We start from the raw sequence: 20,402 nt of genomic DNA, 5'->3' as shown, positions 1-20,402 counted from the left end.
TCACGGGGAACCGATGACATGTGTCAGCCAAGTCAGCGAGCCTGACCACCCGATCCCGTTATTCGTCTCTTACGACAAGCAGAGTCGCCTTTTTGTGTCAAGCATGGACTACTGAAGGCGGGTCTGTAATTAATCGAGTCTGGACCAGACAAGAAAGCGATCAACAGCATGTGCATCGATCCAATCGATACCAATAATTGGTATACGACGACGGCCACGTCAGCAAGCCTGGCACCCGATCCCATACGTTGTCTTTCACGACAAGCATGAGTTACTGAAGACCAGTTCGGGGAAGGGAGGGACACGATTGAGGAAAGGGAGTGTGTGGTGGCAGGAAGTGTCTGCCTGATTCTTCAAGTAAGGGTATTGTTTCATCTCTCTTTACAAACTAGTCGTGCACCACTCAAAACGTAAGGTGACATCCCTGAGGCAGGAGAGGTGGTATTGTTGAAATACATACATTCATTTAGGTAGAAGTTTAGTGTGATAATGTGCCTTTAAACACCCCCCCCCCCCCCCCTCAACCGTACTTACTTGTACGCAGCAACCGCCACAGGCTGAGACAGGAAGTCGTTCCGTGTCTCTCTTCCACCGAAACCGCCACCTGCAAGTACAAGAAATGCATTTACTGAATGTTTTGCAGGTTACAATTAGTAAGCAACAGAGCAGGTTCGGGTGGTCCTGGAACAGTCAGACTTGTAAGGAGGCTCATCATCAGATCAGGGTCCTTGTCCTTATATTTTCAAACCAGTGACTGATAATGCTTCTCCCAGGTACTACCTGGTCGAACCAACCAATTTCCGGAGAAATATGTACACTCTCCAACACTGCTGTCTTCTGTATTACCCAGAAAGGCAGAAGTGTTGTGCATGTTTTTCGTTTAAGATCTATCACGTGATTAATATAATCTTTTAAGTAACTGTCCTCTAAGCCATGCGGACATATTACTGGTTAACCGATTCATAGAGGAGGGCTGTGTTTCCGGTGGAGAACCTGAGTAATCTCCTGGTCTCCAAGAGATCAGGAAGTACCAAACCAAGGGCACCAAGAACAATGGGGAGCCTGACGATGGTGTATTTTGGATGCATGCGATACATCTCAAAAGAAAAAGGTACGCATATTTAGCCAGCTTAATTGCCACGACACATCCTGGACGTGGATGGACCTCGGAGTCAAAGTTACAGCACGACTTCCTTGTGCCGAGGAAGGGCATCCACTGACAAAGTGTTGGACAGTGTCTGCAAATTCATTAGTATACACAGTCGGCATTTCATATTCATATTTTCATTAAGAATCACGTTTAGCCGAGTGCGACTGGGAAATGCCTGATCCGGGGTTTGGTTCAAACTGTATCCCTTCGTTCCACCAGAAAGCTACATATATACTCACCAATTCGTTTGACGTGACATACGACGCGGTTGAGGGGGACCCCCAGAACTCTGGCGACATTGCCCTAAACATGATACAAGAACATACTGAAGACCAACAGTTTGAAACCTTTAGATCGTACAACATTTAAATGCTCACATGGTCATTTCGAGGACCATTGATGAAATGAGAACTAAGGATACGAATGTAAAAGATCATCAAAGTGTTATAGATACTTATTGTCTCGGAAGAAACATGTGTGAGTTTAGTTTTACACCGCTTTTAGCAATATTGCAGCACTATCACGACGGGAGATATCAGAAATGGGCTGCACACATTATACTCATCTTGGGAAACATCATGAATATAAGCATTATGTATGTTTAACTAGTGGTTATTTTACCACATGCACAGAATTTAATACAGACCCCGCCTATTCGACTTATCAGAGACAATATTGTGAAAGACAGAAGAAACTTGCCTTTACCAGACGATCGGTTTGACAGAACCAAAAGTTTACACCTATTGGGTTTCACTTAATACGACTGTCTACAAGGTGCGACTGACTGTTGTTTTACGTCGATTTTAGCAATATTCCAGCAATATCACAGCTTTGGACTGTAGGAACGGGTTCACCTATCGTACCAATGTGTTAACATCGAACAAGAGTCTTCTGTGTGACAAACCAACGCTTTAATCACCTGGCTACCTCAGCGCCTCCAAACTGATTATTGGTCTCGTTTCCAGAATGAAAATTGTATTTCACTAGTTAAGAAAGTCTAAGAAAGTGTACCTGCGCCGAGGAAGGATTTTGTGACGTGCAGTAAAGGTCCACCTCGTTGTGCTCCGGTCTTGGCTTTACCAGAACACCTTGGTTCTCCATGTAGAAGTGTTCGCGGGCGTCGATGTCCACGTGGTCCTCAATGACATCATCTGAAGCAGCGAACCCGGCTTCAACATCACCGAACACAATGTGCGGCTTGGCTGCTTCCTCAGTGAAGAATGCCTTCTCTCTCATGGCATCCTGTAACAACACGAGTCAAATCAGTGACCATCTATTTCGTAACTGCCAAAAGCTCATAGTGTACAAGGACTTTACGAGTAGTGAAGGTACACATTATTTCAGTGGCGTTACAGCCGCTATTAATATATAAAATGAAAGGAAGGGGGGCGGGGGTTGGGGGTTAATCGGTGGACGGTGGGAGGGGGGGGGGGGTGCGGCTGGTATATGATGCATGTCCAGTGAATGCATGATGTAGATGTGGGCATTTGTGGTCTGCATGATTCTAATCACTGAACATTAAATATTGATACATAGTTGTTTATTTCAGTACAACTATTCATTGAACAATTTTGGCGTTTGTGACAAAATTCAAATGCGTCCACACGTGGGATTTAGGACATCCCAATGAAGCGTATTTTCAAAAGTTTTCATGTGTAAAGTTGATTTTACAGGATAATTACTGAAACACACGTTTTCTCTGAGTTTCAAAAAGTTGAGTTCTCCGTTGACTTTAGCCATATTTTGTTTCATTGAACGTCATATGACAAAGACGTGCAAGTGTGAATTAGAGAAATATGATTGTTGTATGGATAAGTCTGATTCTTTTCGTTCAAATATCTGCGGCGGTTTTAGTTAATGTGACAAATTTTCCAACTTCCCCCCTTTTCATCGACCTCGTCGCATGCTTATACCAGTACACTTAAGTTAAAGCAAAGTGTTTGAACTGATAGGTTACAAATGAACAGCAAACATTGTACAAATGAACATACCTCTAATGTAAGAACGGCCGGAAGATCTTCATATTGTACCTTTACACATCTTGCCGCTTCTAGTGCCACCCGACGGTCTGCGGCCACCACGAGGCCGATTATCTGACCACAGCATCTTACCTGAAGAATTTACACAGTTAGAAACTATATACGAAAGCTGCAGTTCTGAACATTAAGGTCATATGTTTAGAACCTTGAAATGTTTAGAGCCTTGAAATGGTTAAAGTCTTGAACATAACAATATACATACGCGTGTCAGTCATATTTGGACACTTCACGTAATTTCCACAAAGGCACATGTTAATTTCACTATCGTAAGATCCAAATCAAATCTTGCACATTTGTCAGGAATCTTACCAACGATCATATAATTTTTGTTGTTGCTTATTTATCGAATGTCAACAATTTAATCAACCTATGACAGTGCCGTGAACTCCTTTCACGCGGCGGCCTATGGGATTGTGTATTGTGGAACCATACGTAAGTTGATAAATGTGATGTCATTAGTTCAATAGTGGTCGGTAAACTGAACTGAAATTATGTTTGCAGAGAAGATTTCACATTTGCCTATCAAATTTTACGAAGATCTGTCCTAAACTCACTTCATGAAAAATATTTTTGCTACACTGACATAACATGTTTGTCTATGGAAATTACTTCAAGTGTCCGAATGCAACTGGAACGAGTGTGTATGTGAAATATTTCTGTGAGCTTAACTTATGTAAGTTGCAGTTCAGTACGTAGATCGTTCAGTCTAGACACATCTATTATCGACAGTTATCTTGTTTCCAGAAGAAGAAATCCAGGTCTTTCGACCAGTCAGAAAATCGATGAACGTCGCTTTTAACAAGGTCGGGTAGAATCCTACAATCCTTTGCAATTGACTTTGCAAAATGGCTACAGTCGTGAGCGGTGTCAAGATATCTCGTTAATATTTACACTTATCAAAAGAGTTGTACGATATTCATTGTTCATGCATATGGTTGTCTGCCATTGTAACGAATCGATCGATGTATGACATTCTAGTGCAGTTGATCCAGATGTTTTAATCATCAAATGATCAAGTCGCTGATTCAAAGCATTCTGAACTGCTACCTGTACATTATGTGATATGCCCCCAGTATGTTCACATATTTAACATTACAACTAATTTAACAGTCCGGGGTTATAACCATTTTGGGGGACATTTTTTTATGAAACTGGGCGCTGTGCCTGGCCTTACCTCTGATTCAGCGAACACTTCTTCCTCTCCCAAACCACACCCCCAAAGGTTGGTCCCTGGCACATCCTCGTGATCTACGTATCCTGTCACCCCTGGCAACGCGAGAGCCTCCGTCGTGTCTACTTTCACGATCCGGGCGTGGGGCCTTGTACTCAGCACAAGTCCAGCATACAACTCATCTACAATGGTAGGAACCCGTGAAGATCCAGGTTACGATTGATCTTCATCATGCCGTACTTGTGGAAAGTGGCCAGTTACGGGATCCAATGATCGGGCTTGCTGACTTGGTTGATACATGCCATCGGATCCCATTTGGGTAGAACGATGCTCATGAAGCTGTTTACTTGATCGTCTGGCCCAGACATGATTTTACTTTTTTTAACCGCCGCCATTCAGCTAGAATATTGCTGATTGCGGTGTAAAAGAACAAGCTAAACTACAGTCATATATAAGTACATATCATCCTGCGATTTTTGATCCTCCACCACTTGTTAACTCGCGAGTTTGGGGAATCAGCTCGCTTGGCAGCTAGGAGATGTAACTATACCAACCCACACACAACATGAGAACCTGAGTGAATAAACAAGGAGTTTATTATGCCACAGTCACAGGATGATTTGTGACTGTGGTCGTCCCTGTTTTATACCCTTTTCCAGCTGTCATAGCTAATCGGGTTTACTGATAATATTGCTGATAAGTTGTTGTATCTAAATCCTATTGCTTAATTCGGTTACCGATAACGTGCCTACTGCGAAGTTAAGTTACTCTATCTGTCAGAATTACATAAAGATTTTCATAATGTATTTGACCACAACGGCGTTGACAAGCGAAAGACATGATGCATTTGCTGACACTTACAAGATATTGGTCTTGGACCTTCGTTATCAGTGTGACCTTTGGCAGACTGAAGATGTGGAACGTGTAGCATTTCGATATTTCAATGAAACATTCTGTCATAGAAACTTTATAAAATATTGTGCATTTCCACCATGTTAGTAATATCTTAAATCTCGTGTGTTGATTAGTTTGCATAACTTGTGGTAAATGTTCCCATTTTTCATGATGAAAGATTGGTGTCGCCTTAGACCGTTTTATGAAACATATCGTACCACTTGATCGCCTTATGAAACGGCGCTCAACAAATACCGAGCATGAACGTAAAACGAGTTGACATAGCTACCTTCAGATCGCGGCATATCGTCCAGGTACACAGCCTCTCCACACGTCATCTGTAGGGCGCTGGAGTGTGGGATAGGACGACGTATGGCATCTTCAGGAGGTTGATCTGAACTGACAGTGTCAAACACTCGGGTACTCTCGTAGTCCACAGTAGACAAGACAGAGGGGCCATTGGGGCCAGTCTGGACAGAGAAGGTTTAACATTCAACATTACAGGACAACCTTATAGTAGGTGAAGCCGTTTTATACTGGGTTTTTATTATCTTTATCTATATTTGATGATATAATTGGCTGGACTTATATATATATATATATATACTGACTTAGCCCAGCTTTCTGATAATATGCATACACTCCACAGTCAAAACGCTATACTACATTGTTCATGGTAACGGATATCTGTGCTGGGATGACCTCAGTATCTACATCATCAAAAGCACGCTGCTTGCTGGTTAGCTACCTTTCCACAGAGGGTTTCTTCCACAGCGAACATGAACTTGAAAGCATGGGCCATGACGATATGCCGGGCGTCGTCAGTGACGGTCGTGATGTTGTCTAGGAGTTTTCCAAGGGAGGTTAGCACAGTGGGCACCAGTGACAAAGACCAGCTCCTAAGAAATCAGAAGAACAACTCATGGAAATACTAACCGACATCAGTTGCCATGGCTAGGTGCCAGGATTATAATCACGTCACTTTCCTTGTCCTTTCCAAGGAAGACATCAGTTAACACGTCAATGTGGGTGAGGTTTGACCAGGTCTTCAGCAATGTTCCAGCAATATCACTTAGGGGACACCAGACATAGCGTCGCACATTTTACCCGTGTGGGGCATCGAACCCGGTCTTCGGTGTGAGGAGCGAAAGCTTTACCCTCTGGGCGACCCCAGAGCCCTTGGATAGCGGATTATCGACTGGGGGTATCCAATCGATCATCTTGAAAAGGTCATTTAACAAGATTTCTCAGTACCTCACTATTAAACACTAAAGGTGTTTAGAAACCTTAAATGTGTGAATCCTCATCGCCTTTGTTCAAACTCACTTGGTAACACACCCGAATCATAATCCCAACGCATTTGGGATTCGAAATCATGATAACCAAGGGATATAACAGGTGATGTCCGAATGTCTTTACCTTTCAACTATTAACAATTACCTGAGAGCTTTGTACAAGTCTACATCGATACTTACTTTCCAACTACCTGTTGCACAGAGTCCGGGGTTTTCACTATTGGTTGGAAACATTTGCCACCGAAAGTAAAATGCAACTCCTCAATGATATCACTTCCGGATTTAAATGTTATCTGTGGAACTGTGTTGATCACAGCTGTATCATAGCCCTGGCGTTCTGACTGCTTGAAGAACATCACGTGGTCATCCTGTGAAAATAACAACAGATCAACAACTAGTTGGGTCGGTCGTTGTTAAGAAGGTGTTAACTTGTTCCGGTTTAGCAATATTTGCATTCGCGTACCATTCCCACTTTTTAAATTAAAACTTCATGTTTTATAAGATTACAAAATGGCAACCTCCACTGTTGCCATGTGCTCTGAAAATAAACCATTGGAAATCGGACATACGCTTCTTTTCAGTCGTATCACAAGGAGTACAACAGATGTGTAAAGATCGAGCAGAGACATACCTGTTTAGTGAAGGGGAAGCTGATGTTGACGAGGACGTCACCAGGTGCCAGACATTTCTCTGGCGGTAAGGTCACCACTGCGTCACGGTATGGAATGGTCCTCTCGCCGCTTTCTGGACGCAGAAAATTTTGGTTAGGATACCAACTTGACACAAACTACAGCAGTCGGGATTCATAGTGACAGTACATTTACTTGCAGTTCTAAGGACCAGTAAGGCGTTTCCTGTGGACAACAAACCATTCTTTCGCATCAATCAAGCACGCTTTTTCACTAACCAGTGTTAAATTTGTTTCCCGTAAACCAGATGGTAAAGGGGTTCTTTTTTATTTTATTTTTGTGAACATTATTTTATATCAATCCCACGTTCCATGAGAATAGTTTGTTGTCAGCCATTACGGACGACGGAAATGTTTTTGTCAATTTTATGTTTGCCATTGTAACGTGAACAAAATGAATACTTCATATTGATACATCAGATCTATTAAGGACTTACTGGCATGATAGACATGAAGCATGGCATCCATGGTCAGGAATACCGGTTGAAGGTCTGAAACTGTGGCTGGGTTCAGAAGATTCCCCCCAATACTCTGAAAAATATACAATTGGATGTCATCCCGCCGAAATGTACAACGCATACATATTTGGGTCAACAGTACTACTGCAGATATAAAATGGAGTGCTACACACCGCCACGTTCCTGACTTGTCCTGCAGCCACCCAACGCAGAGCATCCTCCAGAACCCTCACAGATCGATTCTTCCAGCCTACAAGACAAGAGTTGTACTTACGTAAGGGCTTGTGGTTGCGGAGATCTCACAGGCAAAAGCAAGGAAGCATTGCTCAAAGGAACATGTGCGCTCACCAACGATGTCACTTTAAGTAGATCGTGTGTTAATGCTACAATGGCTGTTATAATATGAAGTGATTTCCTATTATATCACACCAACCACGTGTGTTAATTTTCAGCCACCATTTTCATTACGATATTGGCATTTCCGATGAGGATTCTTTAGTTTTTAGTTTTAACGCCACACTCTACAATATTCCAGCTATGATATTTCGAACTAGACCATCCAATGATACACAGTAGAGACACAATGACGTTGTCAGCGAGCCTGACGACAAGCATGGGTTGCTGAGGTCAAATTCTTACGCGGATCTTCATGTCTGCTGTGTTTGTTTTTGTTTTGAGTTTTCTTTTTTCATTCGAGAGTAACTTTAGGTGGCAGGTGCGTGAAAACCCCGAATTGAGAATTACTTTACCTGGCAGGTGCGAGACGAGACCCGGAAGTCTGGTCCTGAGTTCCTCCAATGTGACGCCGGCCCCAACCACCAGATGGTCATCCTCCACGGTCAGCCTGGTCAGCTCGGGGATGTGAGACGTGGACAACAGAGTCTGGGGCAGCTGGTGGTTCAGCTTCATGTCAAGAACTGAAGGACAATTAAGAAATCTGACCCTCTCCACATTGGGTTTTTCATGACTAGCAGTTAGGGAAGGCCAACACATCTTTTTTTAACCTCGTACTTCGCAAGACCGACAGAAAGGCTACAAATAACATATAGAAAACTTATACCTAATTTTCTCATAATAAAGTTGATACGCTTTTTTCAGATATTAGGTACCTTTGAATATATACATTTTGACAACAATTAATCTTTGGACATGTCTTTACGTTTTAACTTACAGATGGTTGTGCCTCCAGCTATGAGCCTTGCTTGGGAATTCTCAGCAAGGAATTGCAGCAATCCCTTTAGATTGGGAGGTCTGATCCACGTGGTACCCTTGTGCTCGAACGTGAGGGATTCTTCAGTGTCTTCAGTCAGCTGCAGTTATTGTTTTTGAAAACAACATTCGCTAGAGTAAATTTGTATTATACAATTTTGTTTTCATGATCTGTTAGTTACATTTCAGAAAATATCATAAATAGATAAAGTCAACTGTGATATCATTTATACCGTTAATGCGATATTACATATGAAAATGCCCATTGTCTACTAATTTGTCAACAGCAACAGATTGCAAACTGCCTGTATCCAGTGAGGGTTAAAATTGATCTCCCGGAACATGTTTCTTGTAAGAGGTAACATGGTAACATGGTAAGAATCTTACACAAACCAATCTTCATTTCTTCAGAAGATAAATAAATAGCTCTGAGATTAGAATCTAAATTCTTTTCTTATTAGCCTAACCCATGCCCGCTAGTTTTTCTCTTTCGCTTCCTTCAGCAAAGCCATGTTTTTTCGGAAGAGGCGACTTACTGATCGGATGATCAGGGCCATTGATGTCATTAAAACAAGCCATGTCAGAATCATGTGTGTGAATTGATGATCATGAGATCAAGTAATGGACTGTCTTGACCAGCCTCGAGTATTTACTGAACGCCATCATAAAACTGGAATATTGCTAAGGGTGTTAAACAACAAACAAATTCAAAATGTCTTGCACGTCTGAGGGAACGTTTGCTGGAATGTAGCAGGAATGTCGCTGAACATGGCGTTAACAACAACAAACTGTTCATTTTTTATGGCAATACCTATCGATGTTTGAAGTCGGTTTACATGAAGCACACTGACTAACCATAAGCTCTGGAGGGAAGATAACATCCTGGGTTGGTTCTCGGCGCCAAGGCGGTTGCTGGTCATCCGGGGCCTCCTGGTAATAGAATGATATAAGTGGCCCACAGTTACAGTAGGTCTACATGTATAAGTAGCGTCTAAATGGATCTTGTAGTCAGACTGGATGACCTGGGTAGTTGCATATCGTCCTATGTCGACTATACTCACATGCAAAAGTAAGTCAAATGTAAAGAATAAATGTATGTAATTTTCAGTATTAAATGCAAGAATACAGACAGGGTAGATCGACAAAAACCTGAATGAAGACATTTCACTGAACACCAAGACTGATGGCATCACTGAGTTTTCGTAAAGTAAAGTCTCATAGTCTCTGAACCACATTATTTTCCCGTGTCCTAAGCCCTCTCTGCAGTGCCAAAGCCCTAAATTAAGCAAGTCTAAATTTCCTTAGGTTCAGGTTTTGAATCTCTGGTCTCCCTTGTGCTCCTTTTCAATGTATATGGGTTAGTTTGTTGCTATCTAATATATATATATATAGAGAGAGAGACAGAGAGACAGAGGGAGAGAGAGAGAGAGACTAAGCTTTAGTATTGACTTGGCCGGAAATGTGCCGATCTTGTCGAGGGGCGGTGACCCTAAAACGACCGCTCCGAGGTTGGTCATCTGTGGTCAGTATAGCGTTGTATCAATGCCGGAGGCGGTAAATCGAGGGTTATCTTTACGTCGAAATGATCGACATGTAATATTTTGGACAGAAGCGTGTGCATGATACCCACATGTCTATTTTTTTATGGTTTTTTAAATTACTTCTATTGATGTGTTTTACTCGGGCCTTCCAGTACCTTCAGTACATGTCAAAAGCTCATACAAATACAGGGTTCCGAGTTTGTGTCCCGTTTTGGCAAAACAAGTTCCGTTTCTTATGCGTGTGAGTATTTGATAATATTCATAATATCGAAAATTGACGTGAATAGTTACAAGTTGCCTGAATGTAATGGAACCCAGCTGTGGTCTGTCTTATAACAAACAGATCTCGACGTTAGATCTAAAACATAGTGGGAGTAAATGGTTTAGCACCCAATGCAATTATATCATGAAGTACATTGTTCATTGTGAAGAGTTGTGTCCCTTTGTACAACCCATATGTTATGATCGTGTTTTTCAGTAAACGTTTATGATGTTTCATCAACTAAATGTCATCAGCCGTGGGAGTGCTAGGGTAGAATAGTGGTTTAAGCGTTCGCTCGTCACGCCCAAGATCGGAGTCCGACTCCCCTCATGAATACGATGTGTGAAGCCCATTATTATTATTGGAATATTGCTATAGTGGCATAAAACTAAACTCACTCACCCCACCTCACCGACATGAATCATTAAAAACAAAGCCACAAAATCCTACCTGACATTCCTCTGCACCAAGTGACCGGCATGCACACGTGACCTCGTCTCTTTGACAACAAATGTCCTGCAAATGATTCATAAAAAGAGTGTTCTGTGGAACCGCAGCATAGAAAACTTGATAATTTGATGAGTTGATTATTCCGAGTGAAAGTGATGTCAAAATTGCTTCTAAACACAATATTCCTGCATGATATATTTACAACGAAAGTGCGTGTGTATATATAATTTGGAACTTACCGATGCGGCCTTAGTAAATCCGTCAATAATTGATCTATACCCAGTGCATCGGCACAGATTGCCTATTGAAAAGAATTAAAAAATCGTGTTCAGTAAATACGAAGGTCGCAAAATACGTATGTACACTCGTCAAAGTACATGTTACTGGAAAATAACAAATTATTTCACAGACAGAGACAGTGTACTGTATGGATAAGAACGGAGGAACGAGATGATTAATTAGTGAATAAACTGGGTTTAATATCTTACATGATTTGTGTGCATGGGAATTTAGACACCAGAAGGCAAAAGGAAATTTAAAGGTGTACTGAGTATGCAATGTTAAATCTCGAGAAGGTTCTCAAAAATGTTTTTCACATGCTGATGGATTTTCTACACATTGTAACATCTATGTCAGTACTACACATTCTAACATCTATTACAGTACTAGGACTGGTGTCTGATCTGCTAACTCGGATTCGGTGTGATTCCATTGCAGGCTGGTTGATGTTCTACACACATTATGATACCTTCTCTAAACTCCAACTTGAATAACTGTGAAATACGATGCGTCTTCTTACATTTCCTATGGTCAAATGGTTTTCTTCAGAGGAGATTAATCCGTCGCCAGATGTAGATTGTCATGTAGCAGACGTAGCTTCATGCCTTAACGACAATCGACTGATATTGCCTCAAACAATTTCATTGAAATAACGCAATTTTCTATGGCTCCCTGAATAGTCCATTAAGGAAGTTCCTTAGCGAGGACCCTATTAGGAGCAGGAGACAACAAACGCGCCATGTCCTCCCGAATGGCTTGTTAAGGAAGCTCCAGCCCTATGTTCTCTTTATTGACCGTTCAAGACCACTCTGTCAGTATCAAGTTACAACATACCTTCCATTGCCAACTGGATGTCCTCCTGGGAAGGCTGAGATATGTTCCTTAACAGTGTGTACATGGACATCACCATGCCGGAAGTACAGAATCCACACTGGATCCCATGAGCCTGTGCCAGACACTCCTGGAATATAGGGATGCTTGGGCATGACACATAGGAAATTTGTAATGTTCAAAGTGTCTACTCCAAACTGTACGTGTTATATTCTCTATAATCGTCAGTCACCTACCTGGATCTTGTGCAGTCCCCGCCTTGTGTCACCAACCCCCTCCACAGTGGTGACCGCCATGTTGTGCAGGGAACACAGCGGCAGCAGACAAGCGTTCACAGCCATGTGTCTGGAGAAAAACGAATGTTAGACTGTGTTAGATTATGTGCCAGCAGAATAAGGAGAGAGACAGAGCTAGATTGTGTGCCTGCAGAATAAGGAAAGGACATGGCGTTAGATTGTGTGTCTGTAGAACAAGGAGAGGTCATAGCGTTCGATTGTAGGTCTGCAGACAAAAAGGAAAGGACATAGAGCTAGATTGTATGTCTGCAGAATAATGAGAGGACATAGCGTTCGATTGTGTGTCTGCAGAATAAGGAAAAGGGATAGCGTTAGAATGTGTATCTGCAGAACAAGGAGAGGACATAGCGTTAGATTGTTGGTCTGCAGACTAACGAGAGGACATAGAATTAACTGTGTCTGTAGAGTACCCACATTACAGAGTGTTAAATTTTGTCCCCACCTGCAGAATTCCAAGAGGTGTTAGATTGTGTCTGCAGAATAACCAGATGACATAGTATTAAATCGCGTGTGCGGAATAAGGCGAGACCATGGCGTTAGATTGTGTGTCCGCAAGAATGCATAACCCTATCATACATGTCTGTAAAGTAACAAAGGAGGCATAGCGTTAGTTTGCAAAATAACAAGGGAAGAGTGCATGTCTGCACAATAACGATACAATCGTCATGCCGCATTATGTCTACAGAATAACAAGTGAGAAAGGAATAAATATTTTGAGTTTTCGCGCATCGAGGAACACGTTGAATATTCAGTGTGTTTTACAAATTACTTTAAAGTTAAAAGCAAGGCGGTAGGTGTGGATAGGGGGAACTGTTTCCGTCTGTACCTGATAGTCTTCTCCCTCCTGTCATAACGGGACACCATAACAGTACAGGATCCACACCGACCTTCTCCACATCCTTCCTTGGAACCTGTCAGACGTACTGCCTTGTGTCAAGGAACCTAGCCGTGTTTGACAGACGTCTTGTACTGTCATAACAGATGCAATTATTATGATAGCTATTGAAATACTGAGACGATACGATGCAGTGGTTGACGTCACTTCCTCACTTTGATAATTGACCCGTGAAGGTCCCGGGGTAGAATAGGCCTTCAGCAACCCATGCTTGCCATAAAAGGCGACTCAGCTTGTCGTAAGAGGCGACTAACGGGATCGGGTGGTCAGACTCGCTGACTTGGTTGACACATGTCATCGGTTCCCAATTGCGCAGATCGATGCTCATGTTGTTGATCACTGGATTGTCTGGTCCAGACTCGATTATTTACAGACCGCTGCCATATAGCTGGAATATTGCTGAGTGCGGCGTAAAACTAAACTAAACTCACTCACTCACACTTTGATAATTAATTATGGTTCCTTTCACGCATATAGGCTGAAATCTACATCACGTTTGCCGTGTCCCAAAAGCAGTTCTTTATCCCTCGGCTACTTATGAGAGTGTTCGTTGTAAACAATTTTAAAATGAACATATGGCATCCACTTCGTGAGGTTTGGTCCCATATTGCCTACATCCCAAATTGCCAAACAAGATTGTAGGCAGGGTGCAAAATGACTTTTTTATGCCCCGTAGAATAATGAGACAGTCCAGTTAACAATGAACAAAGATGTCTTACGAACCAACACTTGTTTTTTGTTTTCTTTTGGGTTTTTAAAACTTCTATAGGCACAGTGGGAAAATACCATAGAACAGGACAGTTCATAGAACAACTAACTGGTCAATTTTAATATAACAGGTCAGATCGGAGTATTCCCATTAACTCCACTTACTGATCAACGGACCGTGTCATGTTGTCTAACTGTAGGCAGTTGAACAGCAGGCAGCTTGGAAATACGCCCTTCACCAGGACAAGTGGCATGTCGCAAACAGTGCATGTCGTTATTACGTATAACTCTCATTACAAAGAAAACACGGGCTTACACCTCATTTTTGTTATGAAAGTAGGGCAAGACCTCCATACTATCTGAATAGAACTTTTACCTATAGGGCATACACGAAAGCGATGACTTGCTACGCTCCTGGTTTTCATTATGGAAGTTCTACAATTGTATTTGACATTCAGTAAAATACGACAGGGCTGTTAAACTACATAATCAAGTGTCTCTCGACTAACCGCGCCCATTCGAATAAAGCAGCATCGACACATTGAGCCTATGCACGGATTCGCGTCCGACGTTTTGAGGAAGGATACGTATCCGTCTGAGGTACTGGAGGAGACTGGCCCGGGGGTCGGGACGTGGTTCTGTCACCTGGAAAAAGATAATCCTTAGTAAAACATACATTTCACAGGTAACTGACTTAAAGAACGATTTTCCATTTAATATCACTTTCAAACGTATACCTTTGTTTGTCGGTGAGTAAGGAATTCAAAGTATCATAACGTAACCCATTACCATTCTTTGATGCTTACGTAATGTATTACAAGCACACGCACACACCTTCCGCTCAGAGAGCCCTCATATAAAAGTTGAAGGTGTAAAACGTCAAGATGAAAAGTGCCAAAGTTAAGAGCGAGCGAGCGAGCGAGTTTAGTTTTATGTCGCACTTAGCAATATTCCAGCGATATGGCGACGGTCTGTAAATAATCGAGTCTGGACCAGACAATCCAGTGATCAACAACATGAGCATCGATCTGCGCAATTGGGAACCGATGACATGTGTCAACCAAGCCAGCTAGTCTGACCACCCGATCCCGTTTGTCGCCTCTTACGACAAGCATAGTCACCTTTTATGGCAAGCATGGGTTGCTGAAGGCCTATTCTACCCCGGAAGCCAAAGTTAAGAACAGAACAGATTATATTGGACAGGCGTACACAGGCGCTAAGTGCACCCATACCGTAAGAACGTTCAGGGGAGCCAGTACGGGGTAGAATCCGGGTTAAGACTGGTCTTCATCAATCCATGCTTGTCGTGTGAGGCGACCAAAGGGATTAGTAAGTAAGTGCATCTGTTGACTGTAAAACGTCCTGTCCTTTTCATGCTAATGAGGGAATACAATACATACGGGCAGAGGTCACCTTGCTGATCGAATGATTGCAATCTTTATTTAGACAAAACGGGATTTTGCAAGCGGAATACGCCCCAATCTACGTCAAACAGACCTCTCTCTGACGAGGCAAATTGGAATTAAGAGATTCGTCCACAAAACCAGCATACCACCCTGGACATTGTCCTGTCAGACAGTGGCAAATAACGGTCCTGTTCATAACGGGTATTGACGATTTGCGAGCGTGTTCGGCCGATGTAAGCCGAATGTGCCGCGCAATGTGTCGACTCCATGCATGGGTATCGTGATATTGGTAATGGGTTTATTTGTTGCTACTCACCTTCCTACCGTTAACAAACAACACCAGCGTGTTTTCCATGACGAGCTAGTGCGATGGTAATCCCGACGTGTGGATATGCACACCGATAACGGACTGGTGTGAGACGAGGCCTAGAGGCCCATTTACACCAAACGACTAGTTGGGTGCTTTGCACTGCGTTCGTTTATGTCATGATTGAAGCAGCCAAGAATAGATAGTGTTTCTTTCTTCATTTCTTCATTGTTTATTGTTTGACGACGCTCTCAGATATGTTTAAATACATGGCGGTGCTGTGTATATAATCTAGTCCGAATCAGATAATCAAGTGATCAACATCATGAGCATCGATATGTGCTACTGGGAAACGATAATATGTATCAACCGAATCAGGGAGTCTGATCACCCGATCCCGGATTCGAACCCACATCCTCAGAGTCAGGCACCTAATGCCAGTAGACAAAGTCAGCCGTCTAACCCGCTCAGCAACCACGACTTGATGATGGAGACAACAGTCGCATCCTGTCTTCGCCACTACTACCAATTTTGAGCTCCCATGCGACTCAGATGGTTCAAAGGCACATTTATCCACTCGTGTATTACCCGACTAAAAAGAGGAGACATATGCCCGACCATTCCGCCTACTGAAAGCAGCAGCAACACCACGTGGCTCCACCTTATCTCCAGACATCATTCGGATGGATTTTGAGAAGGCCGCTCCAACTCTGTGTCGACAGTGTTTCACACGTCACAACTATGTGAATGTTACTTTCACCACTCTCAGTGTGTTTGGAGATGTATCCAAAAACCTGAGCTAGTGACTGAGTACAAAGACAGTGATGACGTCGGCTTGCACGACGTGCCGTTTCACTAGTTTTGGTGCCTGTTGTTCAGGTTGGGGATGTTTGGGCCCAGGCCATTGCTGGTGATCCTCCAGGCGCTGTTATCACCAGATTTATGGACTACATCACCGAGACATAGTGGTTGGACCAAACCAGTGGAAGACGGAGCTGTGGAACAATTCCTAAATGATGGCCGTCGCACGAACAATACTCAAAAGGTTGGCGTGATCGTTTGAACAATGTCAGTGGGAAATCTCATACCAACATTTATATCGCATGTTCGTGTGTTGAAGAGAAAGCAGTCCTTCGTGGAGGCCCGCCTTGCTCAAGTGTATGGTTACAGACGTGCATCACGAAGGAAGCGCTGCTACCGAAAGAAGGGACACAAGGCTTCAGTGTCTCAAGGATTTCGATCATGCACCACGCTGATCAGACTTGCTACCATGCTCATGCGGTATGACTATATGACTATGGTCTGTCCACAATACAAAGTGTCCACAATAAGGAATGTACTATATAACCTATTTTGCTTTCCTTAATGCCCGGAGCGTCGAACGCCATAGTGGTAACGCCTAATTACCCCCTTATGTAATACCCGAAGCATCGAATTTATGAAATTTCAGTTTTCGACAGTCCTGGTGGACACCGTCACACGCTCGCTTACCTGTTTGGCCTTATGTCATCATAATTATCCCAGTTGCGTAGATCGATGTTCATGCTGTTGATAACTGGTCCAGAATGAATTATTTATAGACCGACGCTATAGTTGGTATATTCCTGGCAGCGGCACAAAACTGAACTCACTCACTTAACAGAATATGCATTACAGTTGCTATAAGACAATCCGCGGCGTGGCTTCCCTCTTCAACACAATTGCTGTTGTGTAACCATTACCTGTTATTACTGAAAGGTTTACTCTCTCTCAAAATGTGCACTATTTGTAATTTCACGTGTCTCCACATTAAAAAACATGTTTGACTGATTTCACCTGTCCATTTCATGTTTTTATCAGGCGACAGGCTTGGTAGGTATACGTGACATAGTGTGTTCATAATCTGTTATTCGTGTGTATGATTCACCCAAATTACGAAAATATGCATGTCTGCACTGATGCTATAACATTTTGAGCAATACGCCAAAGGAAATTGTCATCTAGTGTGAACAAAACAGACTACATTTCTGACAAGGTATTGTCTCTTTCGTCCATTCCAACAGCATATGTTCATGCAGTTTATTTTTTTAGATTTCATGTTGATTATGATGTCTCCAAAAAGTGTAATCTACGTTACCTCATGAAAATGGCCAAATAATTATAAAAATGTATATGTATTCATTAGAGGATTTTGTTTTTGTTTGATTGTTGATTTACGTCTGAATTGGGTAATCCAGTGATCAACATCATGATCATCGATCTGCGCATTTCTGCTACGATGACATGTGTTAACCGTGTCAGACCACCCGATCCCGTGCATCGTGTCTCCTAAACATCAAGATAGTGAATTTATCCTAAATCTTTTATCATCCCAATGGGCCTATAAGTCTCAATTTTCAAACTATATGGTATAATTTGTGTATTTTAGGAGGAATGCAGTACTTTCTTCTATAAATCTCATTGGAAAATTATTTTCAAATCTTTATTGGAACTATATCTTCATGATTAGTTACTCTAGAACAATTCAAATTACATGGGAAATAGTTAGTAACGCGTGCTATCACATGTTCAGATTCAACTCATTAGATTAATTAATCATTTTGCTATACAATGGACGCTATCTAAACTGGCACTCATCGGGACTGCAGCATTAATCCAGTTTAGACAGCACGCCGGATAGAAGAGCTGATGATAAGTGTACAGGCCAGGGATGGGACAGATGTTATACCGTTGTTGACAACTTACAAGGATTGGACAGGTGTCGGTTTTGACAGCTTCCACTGTATATTGTAACCTGATGATTTAGAAACACAGTTACTAAGTGTTAAGTATCAGTTCCAATCTTTCTTGGTCAAGTGAGAGGTTGTCCTCTCCGTCGTCGGCCAAACTCCTATGAAATTCCAAACCCTTCTTGTTGGGTCAGTTCCCAAGGTGGACTCTTAGAACGCTGGACGCAGGAATATGTTGGTAAGTTCCTTGTCTTCTTTTCTTCAGTCTGGGGTTCCGCTACATGAAGTAGACCATAGTCCTGTCAGAGGTATGTTTGTTAATGTTAAATATGAAGAGTCATATTCTTCATGTTTATGTAGTCTTATAAGCATGTAAGGCTTGATACGAATTCAGAGGCTACTGGTATTTTGGTAGTTAACAACTTAAATTGTTCCTATCGCCATGGGCAATATCTATGTCAGTATTCACCATCTTCATTCTATTTGAAGATTATTGGGGTACAGTCCTTTGATCCTCAGACCCTTTGATTCAATTCATTGTTACGCATTACTTACAGATATATTTCGGTTTTTCACCTCTCCATGTGTTATAGTCTTGTAAAAGGTATCATTATTATAGTTGGTTTGTGCTCTTTTTCATATATATTATTTTATCTAAGTTCACTGATGCAGATAATACGGTAATAATAGATCTAGACGCCCACGTGGTTGAGCCAATGACCCTAACGCAGGTGTCATGTTTTTTACGCAGGTGTCATTACCGCTGCCAGCACCATGACATCAGCTCCATTTCAAAGAGTAACAATGTGTTGTGTGCAGGCTCAAACAGCAGAAAATGGCGTCATCAAACAACTACGTGATCTCATTTTCACTTTGGGCCAGTGACCTTGGAGAATACCTGGCTGATACCCCTGTGGGAAACGGCTTTGGGGTGACTCATGACGACTGGGGGGTCGATGACCGAGGACCGCGTGGGAACTGGCATGACACATCAGACCACGCCATCAATTTCGACCAGTCAGCGTAGAGTTCAATTTTCAGTACCACAAACTGGTTTGATCCGGTTTGAGAGTGGGAATATATAAACCCCTCTGACAATGACTGGTGGTTATCACCAGCTACATGTCTTTTTTACATAATGTTTACATTCAACATACTCAATAATCTCTTCTGTCGCATGTGGAGATATTTTGTTATCTGAAAGCGCGCGCCGTTGAGACATGGTACACTCTCAAGGATGATCTTGACATGTAAAACCAAAATCCCATATGTGTGTGGTTGTATGGGATAATCAACCACCAAAACTCATGAGGCAAATTTACACATCTGTAGCATCAGTGTCGTCCAGCACAACAACACCGTGCTAGCAAAGAGCCGCGATCTGGTGACCTACATTGCGTGTGAAGGAGGGAGGGTATAGAGCAGGGCGTATCAAGTTTTTGTCAGCCTGTTAAACTGGCGACATTTCTCACGTACAGAGTGGCAAACGCCGAACTGATTCTATACAGGGCTGGCTAACATATTTTTATGTGTTAGTTCATTCGATCTTGTATGTGAAAAAGCATCACAGTGGAAGTACAAAGAATTTAGCAAACAGTATTGTATGTGTTTTTGAGGTTTTGAAGAATAGTGACATGGACTATAACAGATTAAATTCCACACACTGCAGCTTTAGATGTAGCCATGAGGTGGGCTCGTCATGGTGATTGCACATGCGCTTCAGTAGATCCTTGTAAACGTCCATAAAAGGGGTGAAAGAGACCACATTCATCAGAAGATGGCATGGTTGAGAGGTGTTCTCCTCACGTCTGCTCA

The 20,402-nt window shown here is 42.3% G+C and overlaps 1 protein-coding gene across 1 annotated transcript in view; it reads right to left on the bottom strand.

Annotated features, from left to right (window-relative positions):
- The window catches only part of LOC137295233 (xanthine dehydrogenase/oxidase-like), a 29,628-nt gene extending 13,701 nt beyond the window's left edge, over positions 1-15,927 (bottom strand). The window contains exons 1-21 of the mRNA XM_067826549.1: positions 15,889-15,927; positions 14,754-14,811; positions 13,390-13,486; positions 12,504-12,612; positions 12,271-12,397; positions 11,397-11,458; positions 11,158-11,223; positions 9,760-9,834; positions 8,867-9,005; positions 8,445-8,612; positions 7,869-7,945; positions 7,675-7,768; positions 7,181-7,293; positions 6,730-6,917; positions 6,003-6,153; positions 5,544-5,724; positions 4,364-4,542; positions 3,142-3,261; positions 2,162-2,392; positions 1,390-1,453; positions 535-604 (exon numbers count right to left, since the gene is read on the bottom strand). Of these exons, the coding sequence (XP_067682650.1) occupies positions 535-604; positions 1,390-1,453; positions 2,162-2,392; positions 3,142-3,261; positions 4,364-4,542; positions 5,544-5,724; positions 6,003-6,153; positions 6,730-6,917; positions 7,181-7,293; positions 7,675-7,768; positions 7,869-7,945; positions 8,445-8,612; positions 8,867-9,005; positions 9,760-9,834; positions 11,158-11,223; positions 11,397-11,458; positions 12,271-12,397; positions 12,504-12,612; positions 13,390-13,486; positions 14,754-14,811; positions 15,889-15,927 (2,408 nt within the window). The remainder of the gene's footprint in view (positions 1-534; positions 605-1,389; positions 1,454-2,161; positions 2,393-3,141; positions 3,262-4,363; positions 4,543-5,543; positions 5,725-6,002; positions 6,154-6,729; positions 6,918-7,180; positions 7,294-7,674; positions 7,769-7,868; positions 7,946-8,444; positions 8,613-8,866; positions 9,006-9,759; positions 9,835-11,157; positions 11,224-11,396; positions 11,459-12,270; positions 12,398-12,503; positions 12,613-13,389; positions 13,487-14,753; positions 14,812-15,888) is intronic.
- Positions 15,928-20,402: the final 4,475 nt, after the last annotated feature.

Source organism: Haliotis asinina, chromosome 8, assembly GCF_037392515.1.
Source record: "Haliotis asinina isolate JCU_RB_2024 chromosome 8, JCU_Hal_asi_v2, whole genome shotgun sequence".
Classification (NCBI taxonomy): domain Eukaryota; kingdom Metazoa; phylum Mollusca; class Gastropoda; order Lepetellida; family Haliotidae; genus Haliotis; species Haliotis asinina.
This window is presented reverse-complemented; position numbering and strand designations above follow the sequence as displayed.